General features: G+C 35.8%; 1 protein-coding gene across 26 annotated transcripts in view; it reads left to right on the top strand.

The window, feature by feature from the left end:
- Positions 1-21,161, top strand: part of PCM1 (pericentriolar material 1) — a 94,039-nt gene that overhangs the window by 36,450 nt on the left and 36,428 nt on the right. For 17 of the 26 annotated variants that reach the window (XM_061177490.1, XM_061177491.1, XM_061177506.1 and 14 more), the window contains 14 exons: positions 1,213-1,414; positions 2,353-2,526; positions 3,057-3,214; positions 3,331-3,569; positions 7,374-7,528; positions 7,673-7,802; positions 9,116-9,256; positions 9,786-9,976; positions 11,341-11,544; positions 13,133-13,352; positions 13,442-13,587; positions 14,116-14,303; positions 16,746-16,917; positions 19,456-19,814. In XM_061177490.1, the coding sequence (XP_061033473.1) occupies positions 1,213-1,414; positions 2,353-2,526; positions 3,057-3,214; positions 3,331-3,569; positions 7,374-7,528; positions 7,673-7,802; positions 9,116-9,256; positions 9,786-9,976; positions 11,341-11,544; positions 13,133-13,352; positions 13,442-13,587; positions 14,116-14,303; positions 16,746-16,917; positions 19,456-19,814 (2,679 nt within the window). The remainder of the gene's footprint in view (positions 1-1,212; positions 1,415-2,352; positions 2,527-3,056; positions 3,215-3,330; positions 3,570-7,373; positions 7,529-7,672; positions 7,803-9,115; positions 9,257-9,785; positions 9,977-11,340; positions 11,545-13,132; positions 13,353-13,441; positions 13,588-14,115; positions 14,304-16,745; positions 16,918-19,455; positions 19,815-21,161) is intronic. The other 9 variants (XM_061177513.1, XM_061177508.1, XM_061177511.1 and 6 more) reach the window with 1 other exon arrangement.

The raw sequence follows: 21,161 nt of genomic DNA, 5'->3' as shown, positions 1-21,161 counted from the left end.
ATACACATAATTAAGGTAACGCTCTGTCTACTGATGACTAAAAAATCATATATTTCTCTGGGAAACAGAGTGAAAGCAGAGCAAAAGGTAGAACAGTCAAGGAATAGAGAGAAAAGACTACTGGAAACCAGCTGTAGCAGTGGATAACGTGAGCAACAAATGACGATTGTCACTGTGAGGAAGAGATAAATGATGATAGTTTTAAAGTGGTAGTGGACTTGACTGGTGGTGCAGTGGTTAAGAATCTGCCTGCCAGTACAGGGGACATGGGTTCGAGCCCTGGTTTAGGAAGATCCCACATGCTGCGGAGCAACTAAGCCCGTGCACCACAACTACTGAGCCTGCACTCTAGAGCCTGTGAGCCACAACTACTGAAGCCCACGTGCCTAGAGCTTGTGCTCCGCAGCAAGAGAAGCCACCACAATGAGAAGCCCGTGCACCTCAACAAAGAGTAACCCCCTGCTCACCACAACTAGAGAAAGCCCGCACGCAGCAACGAAGACCCAACGCAGCCAGAAATTAAAAAAGAAAAAGAAAAAAATAAACCGGTAGGCGAGAGAGAAGCACAAAGATTCTTAGTCTTCATTTATTACCCTTGAAAGCATAAGATATCTTTGATCTGTGTGGACAGAAAAGTAATTAAAATGTAGTTCAAGAGCTGTCTTAGAGGGTTAATCGTCATCTAATTAGAAAATTTTATTGCTGAGTAGTATTCGTGGTATTATGTACCACAGTCACTTTAACAATTTTGCTTTATCTTCTGGAACAAGAAAAGTTCCATCTTGGAGACCAGATAGAATCCCTCTGGACTTGAACATTCTCACGGACCTATCAGCTAGGGTTGCCCTGTAAAGATTTGTAGATGGTGTGCTTGCACATCATATGCAGTGGCTCTATTTAACTTAACCTGGAACCAAGTTTATCAGAGGAGTACTCTCGTTACTTTCTCAAGGTAGAATATCGTAGTTCTTGTTGGTTTCCATCTTGTCTTTCCTTATTCTTTCCTTTCTGTTTTAACTCTGGTTGAAGGACATGTTAATAAACAAGTGGCCTGGTTATATCCTTAAGTTTCACATTTTAAAGCTGCAGGATTTAAGATGTTAATGACTTTTACTTTTTATTTTTCTATGTCTGAGCCAACTATGAATGTGTTGTTTGATGCTGTATTTGGTTATTTATGGTGACTGGTCTTTTTTTTTTTTTTTTTGGTAGTTGTGCCTTCTTCAGCCTCTCCCCAAAGGAGTGTGGATCAGAGAAGTACAGCCGCAGCGCCCTCTGCTCCTGTAGGCTTAACTCCAGTTGTCAGTGGAGAGTCCAGTAGCCTCACATCATCCGTTCCTTATCCTGCTGCTTCTCTAGTTTCTCAGAATCAGAGTGAAAATGAAGGCCACCTAAATCCAACTGAAAAACTCCAGTAAAACATTTCTACAAACATTGTTTACATAGATTAGCATTGAATAATGGGGATAAATCTTGGGGGTTTTTTCTTTGTTGAGAATTCTGGAAAAACTGAGTTAATTTGATATGATAAACATTCTTAAGTGATATGGTAGTAGAATAAGTGTGTGTGTTATATGTGCATCTTTGAGTTGTCCTAGAGAAATGTGACATTGTAATAACATGTAATTTCTATGAGCTAATGTATTCCTGTTTTCCAAATAAAGGGACTACAGTTAAAAGATTTCTATATTCAAATGGTTTAGAGCCCAGGCTCTAGAGTCAGACAGCCCTGAAATTGTATCTCACAAGGTTGTGTGACTGTGGACAAATAGCACCCTCACTAAGCCTCTTTTTCTTCACCTGGCATCATATATTTGTTCATAAAGGTGTTTTAAGGATTAGAAAACATTGGCATAATTCCTGGGACTCAGTAAAAACTCAACAACCTAATTATTCTTTTTGGTAAACATGTTATATAGTATGGTAACATGTAGATCTCTATATGTTGTAGACAAATTGGGAACCTTCTGTAAATGCTCAGTAATGCCTGCATACCTGATTTGCCTAAGAGGTACTATTTTAATGGAATATTTAGTACTTCACATTTTTGATACTTATTAAGAAACATAGGAATATTTTTGACATTGAGATTTAAGCTGTTAACATCTATACCTGCTTAAAGTGAACACTTGGAAGAGGGTTTCTTATGCTTTTGTCCGTAACACAAGATAAGTAAATAAGGTGATGAGATTTTGAATAACCTGTACTTGAAATTACATTCATTATAGTCACATCCCCTGGATATTTGACTGGGTTTAAATTTTGTTTGTGCTGGCTGCTACTCTATGAAAATAGTGTATGCTTTCTTTTGCTAAAATGGGTGTTAATATAAATGTTTTTGTTGTTTACCAGGAAGTTAAATGAAGTTCGAAAGAGGTTGAATGAGCTAAGAGAATTAGTTCATTATTATGAGCAAACATCAGATATGATGACAGATGCTGTAAATGAAAACACAAAAGAAGAAGAAACTGAAGAGTCAGAATATGATTCCGAGCATGAAAATTCTGAACCTGTTACTAACATTCGGTAAGAACTTTTTTTAAAGTTGTTTTTCTAACATATTCACCCTAACAATACATTTAATATGAAACAAAAGAAACCTCAATAGAGTGCCTACCGTTTGCCTTTTATTTAAGCTTTTCTCCTGTAAGTCTGCTGTTTTGGTCAGTGTACTCTTACTTGTTCTATAAAGAAAAACAAATAGGGAAGTATTGAATACAGTAGTCTGGTAAATTTGCTGTTTGTTAGATCAACTAAAAGTTAATCATAAGAAGTACGTAACTTCATTTTCCTACCTCTTTATTTTTAGGTGTAATTTTGATTTTTTTTTTGGTTGTAATTTTGATTTTTTTAGATGTTTTTCTTCTTAAATTTGTGAATAGGAGAAGTTAGTGAAAAGCAAGAGCCATTTATTTAGAGGATGAATTTAAATGGGAAAATAGCCAATGATGTTCATAGTCTGGAATTATTTTATCAGCAGTTCTAACACTTTGATTTTTTTATTATTACATATATTTTTTACCTTAAATAACTTCAGGTTGTTTTCTTTCTTTTAGAAATCCACAAGTAGCTGCCACCTGGAACGAAGTAAATAGTAATTCTAATGCACAGTGTGTTTCTAATAATAGAGATGGGAGATCAGTTAATTCTAATTGTGAAATTAACAACAGATCTGCTGCCAACATAAGAGCTCTAAACATGCCTCCTTCTTTAGGTATGATTGCCTCTATTCACAGATAATTTTACCATGTTATTCTTGGGAAGTGGAGTTCCTTTCTTTAGTACTCTTAAGTTTATTAAATTATTGATTTCACTGGTACATGTTTTCAGCAGATTGTCGATATAATAGAGAAAGAGAACAGGGGATTCATGTTGCACAAGGTGAAGATGATGAGGAGGAGGAGGAAGAAGCAGAAGATGAGGCAGTCAGTGGAGCTTCATTATCTAGTCATAGGAGCAGTCTGGTTGATGAGACTCCTGAAGATGCTGAATTTGAACAGAAGATCAATAGGCTTATGGCTGCAAAACAGAAACTTAGACAGTTACAAGATCTTGTTGCATTGGTGCAGGTAAATACTGCTTGTATTTAAAAAAAAAAAAGTGTCAAATGGACAGTCTTATAAGGTAAAATTTATGTGTTTGATAATTATGTTGGTATAAGTATACTAGTACACATTTATTGAGTTCTAACTATGTACCAGGTTTAAATGCTTAGCACTTTACATGCCATATTATCAGAGATCAGCAAACTTTTTATAAGGGTGACTTAGTAAATATTTTAGGCTTTGTGGGCTATACAGTTTCTGTCACAACTACTCAGTGCAGAAGCAGCGATAGACAGTATGCAAACAGATGAGCATGGCTATGTACCAGTGTAACTATTACAAAAACAGGTTTGTTTGTTTTTTTGCTGGAGACCCCAGTTCTATATCACGTAGAACTTGGTAACATCTCAGTGAGGCAGATACACAGATTAAAGGTGTTAATTGACCAGAGTTATACCATTGTCAGAGCCAGCGTTGAGACTGACATTCTGGCTGAGATCTTAACTCACTTGATGTAGAAGAAAAACCATATTGTCTTATTCAGTAAGGCCAAAAAAGTAAAGTTGGAACTATTAGTTGTAAATTTTAAAAAGCCATTTGAATGTATGAACGTGAAATTATGTAACTGTTAACACTTCTGTATTGACTGATGTGGTCCAAAGGCTTTTTGCAGTTTATTAGACTAGGTGTAAAACTTTCTAAGAATGATTGAACTTTCTAAAATCATTCCTTTTCATCTGTTTATATATATATATATATATATATATATATATATATATATATATATATATATATATTCTTAGTAACATAATCACTAGAAAAATATCGTTAAGAGAGACTTCCTAAAGTATTGAAATTTATATGGTTTTTGGAAGCCAAAAAACTTCTGGTAAAATTAATGAGTGATTTGTTTTCATTTAGGTTTGCTTAGCTTGTGTTAGGTTGGAAAAAATGAAGTATAGAACATTAAAATTAACCACACTAATGTATAGAAAAACAATTTTTTTATGAATGAAAAAAATTCAATTGTTATTCACAACTTCTTTTGGAATGCTACTTATTTTGAATTACTCAAGTGAAAGATGAATGTGCTCCCATTTTTAATTAAAGGAAACACTACTAGTAAACTCCCTCTGAGCCTTCATTCATAATCCCATTCTCCTTCACAGATGCTACTGTGCATATGTTTTATATATATATATATATATATATAAAGTAAATACAGTTCTTTTTTTTAGCTGCATAGTTTTCTGTAGTATCAGTGGACCTTAGTTTAGTTAATCTAACATCCTATTGATGTTTACTTTTGTTGTTTCCAATTTTTCACTATTTGGAAACAACACTCCAATGAACATTCTTTCACAAGCTTTGTGGTGCATTTCTGTTTTTCAAGAGCAGATATGAAGAAGTGGAATTGCTTTGTCAGAGTATATGCACATTTTAATTTTAATGGACACTGCTTAATTGCTCTCCAGAATGACTATATTAATTGATATCTAAGCAGTGGTGGATGAATCCATTTCCTTATACCCTTGATTACATTTTATTTTATTGAGATACCATATAGCTTGTTTAACCATTACTGGAATTGGCTTTTGGCTTTTTCTAAGGTTTTCCTATTGTAAGAAGGGGTGTTGAAGGGAAGAAGGAGCATAAACACATGTATACAAACAAACACATACAGGTTTATATACACATGTATATATTTTTGCTTATATATTCAAAGTATATCTGTAGACAGATACATAAACTGATAACACTGGTTACCTGTGGAGAATGGAATTGGGGAAAAGGATGGAAAGGAGATTTTTCTAAACATCTTTTTTACTTTTTGAACTTTGATCATATGACAGTAGTACCATTTGAAAAAATTAAGACAGCTTCTAAAGCAAATAATAATATAGGTTGTGCTATCTTGAACATCATTGTACTTGTTAATTACTTTCTCATTTTTTCTTTATGACTCCTCTCCTCAGATGTATTGCCCAGAGTGGGAATAATAGATCAGAAATGATGAATAACTTGGTGGCTTATAGATGTATCAGCTTAATTTCAGGCTTATGTTGAATGCAGCTCTTTTGCTTTAGCGAGTGTTCTAAGACCTGAAATAACATGTATGAAAAATGAGAAAACTGCAACACAGAGGGATTAAGGGTCCTCATTCTGAGAGCTATTAAAAAAAAATGATCCAAACTCCGCAAGTTTTTATGTGTTTAAGATTGATACATTTTACTTATTTTATTAAGGGTAATCTTCTTTTGCTTGTGCCCTTACTTATATCCTTTCCCAAGAGACTCAGGAGAAGGTTTAAACAGTTATATAGTTATCATGATTGTATAAAACTGTTATTACTCTTCTTGATTAGATTAGCTTAGACAACTTATATGGCCCTTATATGGTTCCTTAGTCTGTGATGCAGCATGTGTTGAAACAATAATTCTTCAGTCAGTTACTTTTAGCTTCGGAGTTTATATCAGTCAGTTGTTCAGACACTCTCATGTGACAATCTGAAACTTTATGTAGTTTTTTTTTTCATACTTTGGTTTTTCCACTTTTTTATTGTGTGAAAATGCCTCATAATCCAGCTTCTCTGTTTTTGAGTCCCAACTCAGTTTCTTTTTAATCTTACCATTTTAGTAATAAATCAGGTTAGCTTTTAGATTGATGAGAAGACCAGAATAATACCATGTCTATAAGCTTAAAATCGATTAGACAGTTTTACAATCAAAGTTAGCTTTAACTCTCTATTTCCAAAGGTTAAAGTTTCAGTTGATTTCTGCAGAGAAAGCATGAGTAAATATAAAGTATACAATATTAAATGTTTTTAAGAAAATGTCATAGGTTACCTCCAATCCTCCATTCTTTTTTTTATAAGATTTTTAAAAAATAAATTTATTTATATATATTTTTGGGTGCAGCGGGTCTTTGTTGCTGCGTGCGGGCTTTTTCTAGTTGTGAGCGGGGGCTACTCTTCATTGCAGTGCGCGGGCTTCTCATTGCGGTGGCTTCTCTTGTTGCAGAGCACGGGCTTTAGGTGCGCGGGCTTCAGTAGTTGTGGCACGCGGGCTCAGTAGTTGTGGCTCACGGGCCCTAGAGCGCAGGCTCAGTAGTTGTGGTGCATGGGCTTAGTTGCTCTGCGACGTGTGGGATCTTCCCAGACCAGGGATTGAACCCGTGTTCCCTGAATTAGCAAGCGGATTCTTAACCAATGCGCCACCAGCCCAGTCCTCCATTTTAATAAGCACATTGATTTCAACAGAAGATACGTATCTACTGTTAGGAAGATATGAACTTTTGTTGTTTTTCCAGTAGTTACAGATTTGAGGTGGTACATTCTCATTCGTTTTTGTATTGTGAGCCATTGGTAGTTGTTTGGCAAACTAAAGACCAAAGTGAGGAAATGGAAAGCTTTTTAAGTGAACAAGTGATAATAGACATTGGTTGTTAAATTGTTAATGTAAAAGTCACATCTGAAGAAAAAGTATCTAATATCAAGAGTTCTCAGCTCCAATGATATATTTTGTATCTTTTTCATATTCTCTAGAAAACTCTTCTTTGATTTTAGAATCTGGCCAAGGAAAGAAAAGGCAAACTAGTACTTGCCATTGCTGGGTAACTGGCAACTCAAATTATTAATGTACTGTTTTTAGTTTTAGTACTTTATTTCCTGCCATTGGTAGAGGATGAATTTCATTGCTCAAAATCATATGCTTTCCCTACTGCTTTAAATTTTATGTTAATTTTACAACGTAGTTGTATTTACTAAGGTATGAATTGGATAATGTCTTTAGATATCAAGATTGTTTTAATATAATGATGCTGTTTTAGGATGATGATACAGCAGATCAAGGAGTTATCTCTGCCAATACCTCAAATTTGGATGATTTCTACCCAGCAGAAGAAGACACCAAACAAAATGCAAATAACACTAGAGGAAATACCAATAAAACACAGAAAGATGCTGGAGTAAATGAAAAGGCAAGGTATGTTAAGCTTCTGGCTTTCAGGTCATAAAAGTTTAGTGCCTATTAGAGAGAAGGTACTCCGCTAGGTACTGTATTACATCGTGCTTAATGCTATTATCAGATTTACTGGAGTCCACAAATATAATGTCAATTTAATTATAGAGAGAAATTTTATGAGGCTAAACTACAGCAGCAACAGAGAGAGCTCAAACAATTGCAGGAAGAAAGAAAGAAACTGATTGAGATTCAAGAGAAAATTCAAGCATTGCAAAAGGCATGTCCTGACCTACAGGTAATTAGGAAATTTCTTTCTTTCTGTTTGTCTGAAGAAAGATATTTAAAATCTTAATGTCAACTGAAAGTACTCTTTGTCTTTTTTTAGTGCTAATTTGATAGGTTTATATCTTAATTTTATGATTAATGAAATGGATGGACAAATGAAATGTGTTAAGGATGTACATTTATACTGTGAAAGGTAGCACATAGGAATTGACTCTAATTATTCCCATTCTTTCACTTGTTGGGCTGGCTGGCTGTAGATTCAGAACATGAGTGTTTATAACTATGTATTATATTAAAATATTCTGGTTTGAACTTGGTAGTTAAGGGACTAGCATTTCCATTTTTTACTGGCCTAAAATTACATAATAAAGCTGTTAAGCCATCATGAGTTTTTTAGGGAAATTAAAATATTGTTTTTGTAGTTTGAATATTAAATGTATATATGCTTATTAAATAGTACCCTATGGGTTGTTTTTTTTTTTTTTCTTATTTATTTATTTATGGCTGTGTTGGGTCTTCGTTTCTGTGTGAGGGCTTTTTCTAGTTGCGGCAAGCGGGGGCCACTCTTCATCGCGGTGCGCGGGCCTCTCACTATCGCGGCCTCTCTTGTTGCGGAGCACAGGCTCCAGACGCGCAGGCTCAGTAATTGTGGCTCACGGGCCCAGTTGCTCCGCGGCATGTGGGATCTTCCCAGACCAGGGCTCGAACCCGTGTCCCCTGCATTGGCAGGCAGATTCTCAACCACTGTGCCACCAGGGAAGCCCCAGTGCATGGGTTTTTGAGATTGAACGGAGAATGTGCAGTCTTTGACCACATCAGGTAATCAGGAGGAGGGTTAATATGGGAGGGGAATATCAATTCTTTTTTGAGATTTTTCCTATACTTTATTGGTTAGCTTTATTCTTCAGTCAGGTTTTGTTTTCAAAGAAAGGGAAACATATGAAGTGATATTTCTAATATAACTTTATTTTCTAGACGCTTACCTTTTCTACTTTAATCCTTTTTTTCTTGTTCCCAATCTAAATAATGTGCAGAGGAATATATGTCAGAGTTGGGTTGAGTATGTGAAATTTTCCACAGTAACATTTTATCCCTCATGTCTCTGTTGTTTCGGAGGGTTGGTTACTACTGTTCAACTTAAGCCTGTGTTTTCATCTTTGTTTTCTTATGTCAGATTTTCTTTAGATCATGATGGCAACTGAAGTCTGGTGGTAATAAATTAAATATGATACTAGAGCCCTAGAGAAGCAGTGAAATAATTGCGTTTACGAAATTAACATATAATTGCTTTAATTCCTCATAATAGTTTTAATTCATTTTTAGCTGTCAGCCACTAGTGCGGGTAATTGTCCCACAAAAAAATACATGACAGCTGTTACTTCAACCCCAACTGTTAATGAAAATGAAGCCAGTACAAGCAAATCTGCTTTTGAACCTGATGATTCTTCAGTGGTAGATAATGAGGTATTGTATGTTGTACCTTGTTCCTGGGTCTTAAGGAAGAAAACTGAATATCTGTGAAACATGTTTTTAAATGTAGCCTATTATGTGTCTTTTAGTTGTGGGAAGAAATAATTTTTTCCAAAAAGTAATTAAGTTGGTATATTTTCAAAATAGCCTTGCCCTTTATTAGCAAATATTTGGCAGAATTATATGTAAGGGTTAGTTATAGTAAATAGTAATCATTTCAATTAGAAAAACCTGTCCTTTGGCATTTTATTTATATGGGATTTATAGAAAACATTGTAACTTTCTTTTAATAGTTGATAAAGTATACTTGGGTGCTACCTGTTTTCATAAAGAATTAATGATTGCCTAATTTTTTCTTATTACTAAAATATCATTTTGACCTTCTTGGGTGTCTCAGTGTAAAACGGATAGAGTGAGAATAGAAATATTTGTTGGTATTGACAATAGTATTAGGCTGTTTTTCTTTAAGGCTAAAACAAGTCCAGATATTTACACTAACTTGGCTTAATTTTTAAAATAACAGTTGTGGTCAGAAATGCGAAGACATGAAATGTTAAGGGAAGAGCTGCGACAGAGAAGAAAGCAGCTTGAAGCTTTGATGGCTGAACATCAGAGGAGGCAAGGTCTGGCTGAAACTACATCTCCAGTGGCTGCTTCACTGAGAAGTGATGGGTCTGAGAACCTGTGTACGCCTCAACAGAGTAGAACAGAAAAGTAAGAGAGCTGTTTAAATCATTTTTTAAAATATCACCTACTTACGGCCTGTAGGATAGGCAGCCTCATTTCTCCTCTGCATCATAGCACAAATCTGCTGTTGCAGTGAGACTTGTGTTTTAAGCATCACCTTTGTGACTCAGTTTGACTAAATCCAGCTACTTTCTGTTCTAACTTCTCACAGCATCACCTTTCTCTCTTTTTAAAAAATTTTTAAAAATTACTAAGACACTTGCTCACACGGTGATACAGATTTTCTTGAGTATATAAGCCTTATTTTCTTAGTTAAGTTTCAAGTTTATAAAAAGAAAATGCTTGATACTTTGTAGTGCTTTTCTATCAGTCCAGAAATAAGTGCTTTTTTTTTTAACTTAAATTGAGTATCTGCTATTTGTAAATTTCCTAAGAATTTGAAAACATTTTATTGTATAAAACATTCAGTTTTTAGGATTTATGTTTGAAATTTCCATATTTAGAATATTTCTAAAAGAATTGGTTATCTATAAGATCAGTTGATTACTTATCTTTATAGTAGTATTCAGATCTAAAATTTTGAAATCCAAATTTGTTATGACCTAATCTTTTGGTGTCAGATGGCATTTCTGCAACGTTGCACTAAACCTTACTCTCTTTCGTACTCATAAAAGAACTGTTCTTGGAGTGCCAATATGAATTTTATTGATCAAACTATATCTTCAGTATTTTATTGTGTTCTGTGTACCACACATCTATACTTTTAAAAAGTTCTTTATATTGTTTTGTTAAATATCTAGGTTTGAGAACCATGGGTCTAGAATTGTGCTTTCAAGCACGGCAGCCACTAAATATAGGTGGCTATTTAACGTTAAATAAAATTTAAAATTCATTTTCTCTGTCACACCAGCCACATTTTAGGTGCTCGTTAGTCATGTGTACTCAATGGTACTCTATTGGACAGCACAGATATGGATTATTACTACTATTGCAGAAAGTTTTACTGGATAACTCTGATCTAGAAAACTGTGACTCAAGGAGAAGTTGAAAGTTGAGAGGGGTTTAGTTTAGGAATAAGTTCCAGGGGATATGATTACTAGTTTAATTTATATGAAGAATTGTTTTCTGGAAGGTAGCGTAAACAGATTATAACAGCAGTTGGAGAGTACCACCCATCTCATAGTTATTATGACTAAATGAAATTTTATGTACACATACATATGCATATACATATATATATATACATATATACGTACACTTTTTTTGGTACAGTGATATATATATATTTTTTTTTTTTTCTTTTTTTGGTACAGTGTCCGGTACATAATAGACGGTAAAGTATTTAGCTCATCTCCAGAATGATCTCATGTGTTTTGTCTCTTAATCTCTAGAACAATGGCAACTTGGGGAGGTTCTACCCAGTGTGCACTAGATGAAGAAGGAGATGAAGATGGTTACCTTTCTGAAGCAGTGGTTCGGACAGATGAAGAAGAGGAGGAGGAGGAGCAAGATGCCAGTTCCAATGATAACTTTGCTGTGTATCCTCCTAACAGTGCAAATCATAACTCTTATAATGTAAAGGAAACTAAAAATAGGTTAGTTTCACTGTTTTAATTTTTTGCTTGATTTGAAGAGTCTCAGGTCTTTCTGATTCCAAGCAGCTCTTCTGAACCAACTGTGTGTCCTACAGTGTAATGTAATTCCACCACTAACTACTTGGAGTCAGGGCAGAGCCCGCAGGTTAAGAGGCTCCGTCCCGCAGAGTGCCCTCACTTGAGATGCCGCTTTAAAGTCTCAAGTCTTCAGGGCACCCACACTTCTGTCTGACTTGGCTACATATTTGGCGGTTCCCACAGCCCCTCTTCAGGTTCCATAATTTGCTAAAACAACTCACAGAACTCTGGAAAATACTTCTGTTTACTGACTTCTTATGAAAGATACTACTCAAGAACAACTAAGTGAAAGAGATGTGCAGGGCCAGGGATGGGTTGGGGAGGGGCACAGAGCTTTTATACCCTCTCTGGGCACACCAGCCTCCCAGCACTTCACTGTGTTCACGACCCAGAAGCTGTCCTAGCCACCTTGTTGAGGAGTTGTTAGGGAGGTTTCTTTACATAGACAGAATTGACTAAATCACTGGCCATTGACGACGAAGCTCAGTCACCCTCCGTGAAAGTTGGGGGATGGGGCTAAAAGTTCCAGCCCCCAACACCTGGTTGGTTTTTCTGGTGACTAGCCCTCATCATGAAGCTAACTAGGGCCTGACAAGAAGGCGCTCATTATGAATAACAAAAGACAGTCATCACTCAGGAGATGGCCGAGAGTTTTAGGAGCTCTGTGCTGGGAACCTGGGACAAAGACCAAATATGATATTTATTGTATCACAAGAGTACTGTTGTTGAGATAGATTCCAGCTAGATAAGATCAAGATTGATAAGCTTTGATCTTCACTCTTGTTTTGGGGAATTAAGCAAAAATAAAAATCATAGATAGTGAAAAAGATCTACAAACAAAAATATTTACTACGTTTTTATTTATAACTGAAAAATGTTTCATGTATAAAAGATGGTTAAGTAATTCCACTTGATGGAATGTTATGTGGCTAAGCTTAAAGCATGAAGAGTGGAAAAATGCTTGTGGTATAATAACTATAACTATTTTTTTTTTAATGACAAACTTTCCCTATTTTTAATATTTATTTATTTGGTTGCACTGGGTCTTAATTGCGGCAGGTGGGCTCCTTAGTTGCAGCTCGCCAGCTCCCTAGTTGCGGCACGCGGGCCCCTTAGTTGTGGCATGCGAACTCTTAGTTGCTGCATGCATGTGGGATCTAGTTCCCTGACCAGGAATCGAACCAGGCCCCCTGCATTGGGAGCGTGGAGTCTTAACCACTGTGCCACCAGGGAAGTCCCATAACTGTTTTCATTTTGAAGAATACAGAATTATATAGACACTTCTTGGTAAAACATAAATGAAAAAAGATTCAAAAGGAATGAAAAATGAAATTGTATAAGACTAGAAATCCAGAATTTTTCTCATTCTATTTTCCATACATTTTAAGTCCTGTGAAGAGAATACAGGTGTATGGACCAGGGTATCAAGGTTTATTGCCAGATTTTAAAAACCAAATAATTACATAAGACCCAATGCTTTAAAGACCTAATGCTTTAAATCTTGTGTTAGGTGGAAGAACAATCGCCCTTTTTCAGCAGATGGAAATTATCATCCTTTAGCCAGGACAAGACAGCAGAATATCAGCATGCAGCGTCAAGAAAACCTTCGCTGGGTGTCAGAACTCTCTTATGTAGAAGAGAAAGAACAGTGGCAAGAACAAATCAATCAGCTAAAGAAACAACTTGATTTCAGTGTCAATATTTGTCAGACTTTGATGCAAGACCAGCAGGTAAAGTAGAATTTTTTTATCTTGTTTTTGAAGCAGTACACGTTTTTCTCATGTCATCGGTAACTATTCCAAAAATTTTCTTTCCACAGACTCTATCTTGTCTGCTACAAACTCTTCTCACGGGCCCTTACAGTGTTATGCCCAGCAATGTTGCATCTCCTCAAGTACACCTTATAATGCACCAGTTGAACCAGTGCTATACCCAGCTAACATGGCAACAGAATAATGTACAAAGGTAATCTGTTTCTTAGAAGTAGTGAGAGTGTATAGTAAGTGCTAAAACTGAGCAAGAGTTTTACAGTTACCTTCTGGCAGAAAAGGGCATGAGCCAAATATCATTTTCGAATATTCTCTGGCACCTGAGAATTTTATAAGCAGAGATTTTGCTCAATGTTCCTTTTTCATACTGTGGACCTGACTTTTTAAAAAAATTTTATAGTACTCAACTTTACACTTACCTTAGGTAGGTTGTATAGTGTGTAAATTATACCTCAGTAAAGCTGTAAACAACAATATAAACAATGAGTTTGTTGTAATTATGCCTACTATCTGTTAGAAGTGCTAAGCGCAGTTCTTGTTGCAAAGGCTAAGTTACTGAACTAAGCATGCAGGACAAGCAGATGTTTGTCGTAGTAAACATCAGAGCAGTCAGTTTGTTCCACATACTGTTGAATCATGTCTTACATATATTCTTTCTGGATGTACTTTACATAGATGGTAATATAACTGATCTTTAAATTACTGACTCCTTAAATTTTTACAGGTTGAAGCAAATGCTAAATGAACTTATGCGCCAACAAAATCATCCAGAAAAACCTGGAAGCAAGGAAAGAGTCAGTAGTGCATCACACCCTCCTTCTCCCAGTTTATTTTGTCCTTTCAGCTTTCCAGCACAGCCTGTAAATCTGTTCAGCCTACCGGGGTTTACTAATTTTTCATCATTTGCACCAGGTAAGTGGCTGAAAACTTAAATGAAAATAAATAAATGCAGAGTGTTTGAGAATAACATTTGTCTATTTCATGGATTTTTATCAGTCCCTTTTGGAGTGGTAGGAAATGTTTGCAAAGAAACTTATAAACTCTTTTCTACATTGATTCTTTGTAGTGAACGCTTAAACTGAATGTGGTTGCTAATGAAATTAAGTAAATTATGAATGATTGCTTAGTCTTTTACCTTTGAATTATTCAACAACTATTTATCAAGGAGAAAGGGAATTAACCTGTCTACTGGCTGCTGTACATCAGGCACTGTGTAAAATATTAGGAGAGGAGAGGTGAATAAGGCAACGCTCTTGCAGAGGAGCTTTGTGTCTTAGTAGGGAGGTATACCACTAGAGTAAAGGTGTTTGGTTTAGGCTTATATTTACTTTTACTTAGTTTAGGCTTTTATTCAGACTTTTTCTGTACCTGTCATGTGCCAGGCACTATATAAATGACTGGGATTCAAAGATGGTAAGCCTGGTGCTTTAAGGAATTCAGAGTCTAGTGAAGAAGCTAAGAATGTTAATAAATGCTTAGTGCTTTGCCATGGGTGCTGTAGCAGTGGTGCAGGTGAGGTGAATGGCCTACTTTTCCTTGGGGCCAGAGATTATCAGCAAATCTCTTTTTTTCTAGAGAAAGTGATATTAAAGCTAAAGAATGAATATAATTTTTTTCCAGGGAGATTAGAAGGGAAAGGACTTTCTGATTAATGGAACCACTTAGAGTTACAAAGCAATGGAACAGTATATTACTTAGGGAATTTAGAGGTCATGAAGTATGGCTCGTGTTTAGGGCCATGGCAGGGGAAGGGTAGTTGATGTGGCTGGAGAGCAGTGGAGGCCTTTGTGCTGTGCAAAGAAGCTTAGACTTTCTGCTGCTTACTAGAGGGGCCATTGGAGGATTTTGAGGAATCCTGCTAATCCAGAGGAATAGCATGAGATTTATATTTTAAAAAGATTACACTAGTGATAGTGTTGATTGAGATTGGAGGGAAGGCGCTAAGGGTATAGATGGTGACTGGAAGGCTATTGCAGTAATAGCAGGGAAGGAATGACAGCTTGACCTAAGGCATCGGCAGTAGCGGTAAAGAAAAAGGAGTAATTTTAAAGACATTCTGGAGGTAGAATGATCAGTTAGGTGAGGTGAGTCATGAAGGGAGAGGAGTTGAAGGTGTTTGCCAGAGAATATAGGAAGAGGAAAAGTGTTGGGAGGGCTTTGTGAATATAAATATCCACAGATACAGTGTATTTTCTTAACAGGATTATAAAAGCAATGGTGTTAAACAATTTAACAAGGTTTTTACTTCTTAGGTGTGGATTAATATTGGCAGCAGACTTTTAAAAAAATTAATTAATTAATTTATTTATTTATTGCCTGTATTGGGTCTTCGTTGCGGCTTGCAGGCTTTCTCTAGTTGCGGCGAGCGGGGGCTACTCTTTGTTGCAGTGTGCAGTCTTCTCATTGCGGTGGCTTCTCTTGTTGCGGAGCACGGGCTCTAGGCATGCAGGCTTCAGTAGTTGTGGCACATGGGCTCAGTAGTTGTGGCTCATGGGCTCTAGAGCGCAGGCTCTGTAGTTGTGGCACACGGGCTTAGTTGCTCCGCGGCATGTGGGATCTTCCCAGAGCAGGGCTCGAACCCGTGTCCCCTGCATTGGCAGGCGGATTCTTAACCACTGCGCCTCCAGGGAAGTCCCAGCAGATGTTTTTTGAGTAGGCATTTAAGTAACAAATAATATAAGAAATTGCACATGCAGTTCCTTTTTGTCATAATATGCCTTATACCCATGCCAACCCTGTACGAAGACTGTTCATTCTTCACAGTCCAATCTAGTTCAGTTTTGTGAAACCCTCCCTGATCCCCTTCTCCCCCAAGTTGTAAGTAGCCGTTTGTAAATACCTCTGTTACAGCACTGTATATTAAGTATGTGATTATATTTTATTTCCCACGTAGAGTGTAAAGAACCTAAGCTTTGGAGCCATGCAGACCTGAGATCTAACCTGCCCTTTCATTTACTAGGCATTTGATCTCTAAACCTATTTTCTCACTAGTAAAATGAATATAATACCTATTTCACAGTGTTGTTTTGAGCATTAAGTGAAGTAACATGTAACGTGCCTACAGTAGAGTCTTGTACCCAGTAATACTCTGATAAATATCGAGCATTATTTTTGCTAACTTTTAGCTCTTAAGGGGTTGGGGATCAGTATTTATCTTTGAATCACCAATGCTGAAAACATAGCTGACTGAGTTGTAAAACAGTGATTGAATAAATGAGTGTTACTTTATTTTAATCACAGATTTTTCTTTTGGTGGATTTGAATGGCATATTTAATTTAAACTATTTTTAAATTTCATTTTAAGGCTAAAGGTGCTTCTTTATTGTTGTCTTACCCATTGTTTTTATTTATTAGGTATGAATTTCAGCCCTTTATTTCCTTCTAATTTTGGAGATTTTTCTCAAAATATTTCTACACCCACTGAACAGCAGCAACCATTAGCCCAGAATCCTTCAGGGAAAACAGAATACATGGCTTTTCCAAAACCTTTTGAAAGTAGTTCTTCTGCTGGAGCAGAAAAACAAAGGTACTTGATTGTAAACATAATCCATTATTTGCTTAAACATCACTTTGTGATTACATCTAATTATCTGTAATTTGAGAATGTAATTAGGGAGGATGTTTGTGATTGTCTGACTCGATAGTGTTGGGAATATGAAGTTTTGACATCTTACCAGATGTCACTCAGGCGTATACCTGCTGCTAACCCTGGTGCAAGAGCGGTTCAGAGTTTTGATCAGGGTGTCCTGTGAGGTTCATTTTGGAAGGATATGACCTAACCCATAGAGTGTCTTTGGCCTTGATTTGATATCTGTCTTTAAGGTTATACCAGTTCACTGTTCATTGATTTAGAAATAGAAACTAATATTAACTGCTGGAAGATGGTTGTTACAAAGTGATGGCTCCTTTGTTTGATTCATAGCCCCTGATTAGAGTAAGTTCCTAAGGCCCATCCAAATGTAATATTGAGTACTATTAGGTTATAAAAACAACTTTTGCCAAGGAAGTTTTAGCGATACATAGTCAGGATTCCTTTTTTCTCTCTGTTTCTCACATTTATTATTTTTTAATACGATAATCTTCCCAATTACAATTTTGACCCAAATAGTGTGTGAAAGACTCATTGGATTGGCTTAGGTTAATCATTCTCTAAAGCATTTTTATGGCTCGATAAATAACGTTTTTAATGATTGTTTTAATCCAGAAAATGATTTTGATAGCCCGCTGGTAAAAAGATTATAGCCTTTTTATTGTTGTTATTTACTTCAGAAAAACTTTTTAAAAGGATGAAAAATCAGAGGTCAGTTGAGCCTAATACTTGTTCTGTCAGAAGTATCTCTATGATTTTGTTTTTCCTATCCCTTTATAAATATATAGGTCACATTACTTCTCCCTTTAGTTGTGTGTGTGGGCATGTCTCAGCCTCTTAAATTAGCATTTTGACAGTTTAATTGTTAAATCATGAACATTTTGGTTTTGTTTTTTACTTAATTAACCAAAAATTCTTAGAATTCAACTTCGTGTTCACCTCCAGGAATCCTGTGGTAGACCTCCCTGACCTTGTTGACTCCTTTTCTTATCTGCACTAACCTTTTTTTCCTACTAAATCTTGTTCTACTCTGTGAAAGTATTCTATTGTCAGAGCCTAAAACAGTGTTTAGTGGTCAACTGACATTGAGAAATGGTGGTTGAATGAATCTCCATCACAAGCAATAAACATTTATTCAAAGCTTTAGTGAATGGCCTTCCTAATGGAAGGTCCCTACTTCATTTTTATCTATAGTTTATATGTAATTGGTAGTAAAAAAAAAAAAAAGATGCATCTGGGTATTATTATTTTAGATATTAGACCTACTTCAGATTAGACCTCATCTCTTTCCAAAATTTCAGCTATTGTAGGTTCCCTGAATTAAATGGAGATAACAAAGAGGTCAGATGAAACATTGTAGTTGTTAGCTCGGGTCAGAAAACTTTTCCTATAAAGGACTACGTAGTAAATATTGCAGGCCATAGTGTCTGTCATAACCGTTTATTTCTGCCATTTTTGCACAGAAGCATTTATAAACAATATGTAAACAGATAAGTTTCTGTGTTCCAAGAACACTTGATTTATGGACAGTGAAATTTGAATTTTATGTAATTTTCATGTCTCATAAACTATATTTCTCCTTTTAATTTTTTTTCAACGATTTAAGAATATAAAGATCATTCATAGCTCTCAGGCCATACAAAAAAACAGGCAGCAAGCTGAATTTGGCATGTAAACTGTAGGTTTGCTAATCTTTGTCTTGAATTAATCCCTATAGATCAATGTCTCCCAAATTATATTCTTAGGAACTCCGTTGTCCATGTCAGGTTCTGTAATAAAAAGTTTCAGACAATGTGTTCACTCTTCCCTTCGAAGACATTTATAAAACACATTGGCATACTGAAAGTTCTGAGAAGTACTGCAGACCTGTTTAACTTTGTTTTGCGTATTTTTTCCCAGATTTAGATAACCAGTGAATACCTATTAACATATTAAGGAATGCCAATGTTTAGCAGATAAAATTTGGAAAATGACACTAAGCTAACAGAGCTAAACAAGACTCAATGTGCAGAGAAATAAATTACTAGTTACATGGCCAGTTGTTTTCACCAGATTCTGGTTATATTTGAACTGCTTTAGGTGACACAGATCCATGTATGTTTCCAAACTTTTTACTGTGGTTCTTTTTCAGTTGTTTCTTTAAGTTTTTTGTTTTTTCCTTGTATGTTCCATCCTCCCTTGATCTTACCTTCCCACTCTTTCCATCATGAATGCTGGATCTTTGGTTTGAAAGTCTCACTAGTGAAAATGGTTTAGTGAGAAAGGTATAAAATTAAAGTTTAAAGTAATTTAGTACCTTAGCCTGTGTAATATTTTCATTTTTAATGTGTGTTTTGTGGGAATATTTTTATAGCCTGTTGACAGTTTTTATTTACCTGAATCTACTAGTAGACTATAAATTAAGTATATCTGGAGTTTTCAGTAGATATAGAAATATATCATTGTAATATATGAAAACTTATTTTCATTGGTAAGGAATCAAAAACAGCCCGAAGAGGAGGTGGAGAACAGTAGGACACCATGGTTATATGACCAAGAAGGTGAAGTAGAAAAACCATTTCTCAAGACTGGATTTGCAGTGTCTGTAGAGAAAACAACAAATAGTCATCACAAAAATCAATTAGATACCAGTAGGAGAAGACGCCAATTTGATGAAGAGTCGTTAGAAAGCTTTAGCAGTATGCCTGACCCAGTAGATCCGACAACAGTAACTAAAACATTCAAGTCAAGAAAAGCATCTGCACAGGCCAGCCTGGCATCTAAAGATAAAACTCCCAAATCAAAGAGTAAGAAGAGGCATTCTACTCAGCTGAAAAGCAGAGTTAAAAATACTGGTAAGTACTGCAATTTGTTGACTTGATGAGCATAAATGTTGGCACCCTCACTCTCACATGTTGGCGAGTATTATTTCGGCGTGACTGATGAGGAGGCACTGTTGTAGACCCACCTGAGCAAAGTCATTTTTAGTTACCTTTGAGAACTTTTTAAATAAAATTTATCAAATAGGGTTTAATGGTGTAGATATTTTAAAACATGGCATTTATTCTTTTTTGTGCCTCTTAAAACTTCTTACTATGTATGTGGTTCCTACGAGCTCGGAACTTTTACTATTCTCTCGTTTAATATTACATGCAAGACTTTGTTCATGACTTCTGGCTAGATCCGCGGTGGATTCATTTAAAGAAATGTGGGCCTCTGACTACATTGCAATTTTTGAATATCATGTAGATGAAGTCACTTTTAGAACAAGTTTGCTCTTAGTCCTTCAGGAACTGAACCTTAGTTAATAGGAGAAAACATTAATCCATATTTTATTGAATCTTGTCATTGAGTATAATATCAAAGTTCTCTTTATAGTGTTCACTGCATGCCACTTTTTTAAAAAATAGATTTTTTATGATTTTTGAAGAACTTACCGAAGTCTAACACTAGGTTAAAAATTGATTTACTAGCTAAAATCTGGAATATTATAGTTAAAGGATGCTCCTTCCAGTTTGCAAGGGACACTTTTTGGCTGTGGCCTTGAAAGGTTGTTCTGCGTTCAAGGAGATAGTATTTGGTGCTTAAGAGCAAAATATTCTAGGCTTATAATCAGAAAATTGTGAAAATTCACTGCACCCACTAACTTCCTCTCTTGGAAGCTCACAGTACATTATAAGTGTAGTAAAGGTCCTGGGACACTCTGCAGTTAAAAATCCACTTGTAAGCTTTGGCAGCATTCATCTCAGCCATCTTTGGATAATGGAACCCTTGAAAAATCTGATGAAAACTATGGATGTTGAAAAGAATACGTGTATATATTTTTTTTCCATTTCAGTACTTCATGTTTCCTAAAGTCCTGGGCTCCTACTCCTACTCGCATGTGAAGAATCTGATTTCATGGTTAAACAAGCAAACTTGAACAGGGGTAACATTTTTCTCAGCATACACATTATCATCCTTGAAATAATTTTTCAGTTATGTCGGTTTGGGAGGAGCTGATTACTTAGTAGATTAGTGATCTGAAACCGTTCAAATGAATGAAAATACAACTACGATGCCTTCTCCATGGTCACTCTTGATGCCACTAGAGAAGATTTAAGTAGATAGTGACCATTTTGAGAGAGGCCCTCTGGGTAACTCTGAACTTCTTATTAACGTAGTTGCTCCAACAGAATGCTTTTTGTCACATGAGTAAATGG

Source organism: Eubalaena glacialis, chromosome 20 (assembly GCF_028564815.1).
Source record: "Eubalaena glacialis isolate mEubGla1 chromosome 20, mEubGla1.1.hap2.+ XY, whole genome shotgun sequence".
Classification (NCBI taxonomy): Eukaryota; Metazoa; Chordata; class Mammalia; order Artiodactyla; family Balaenidae; genus Eubalaena; species Eubalaena glacialis.
This window is presented reverse-complemented; position numbering and strand designations above follow the sequence as displayed.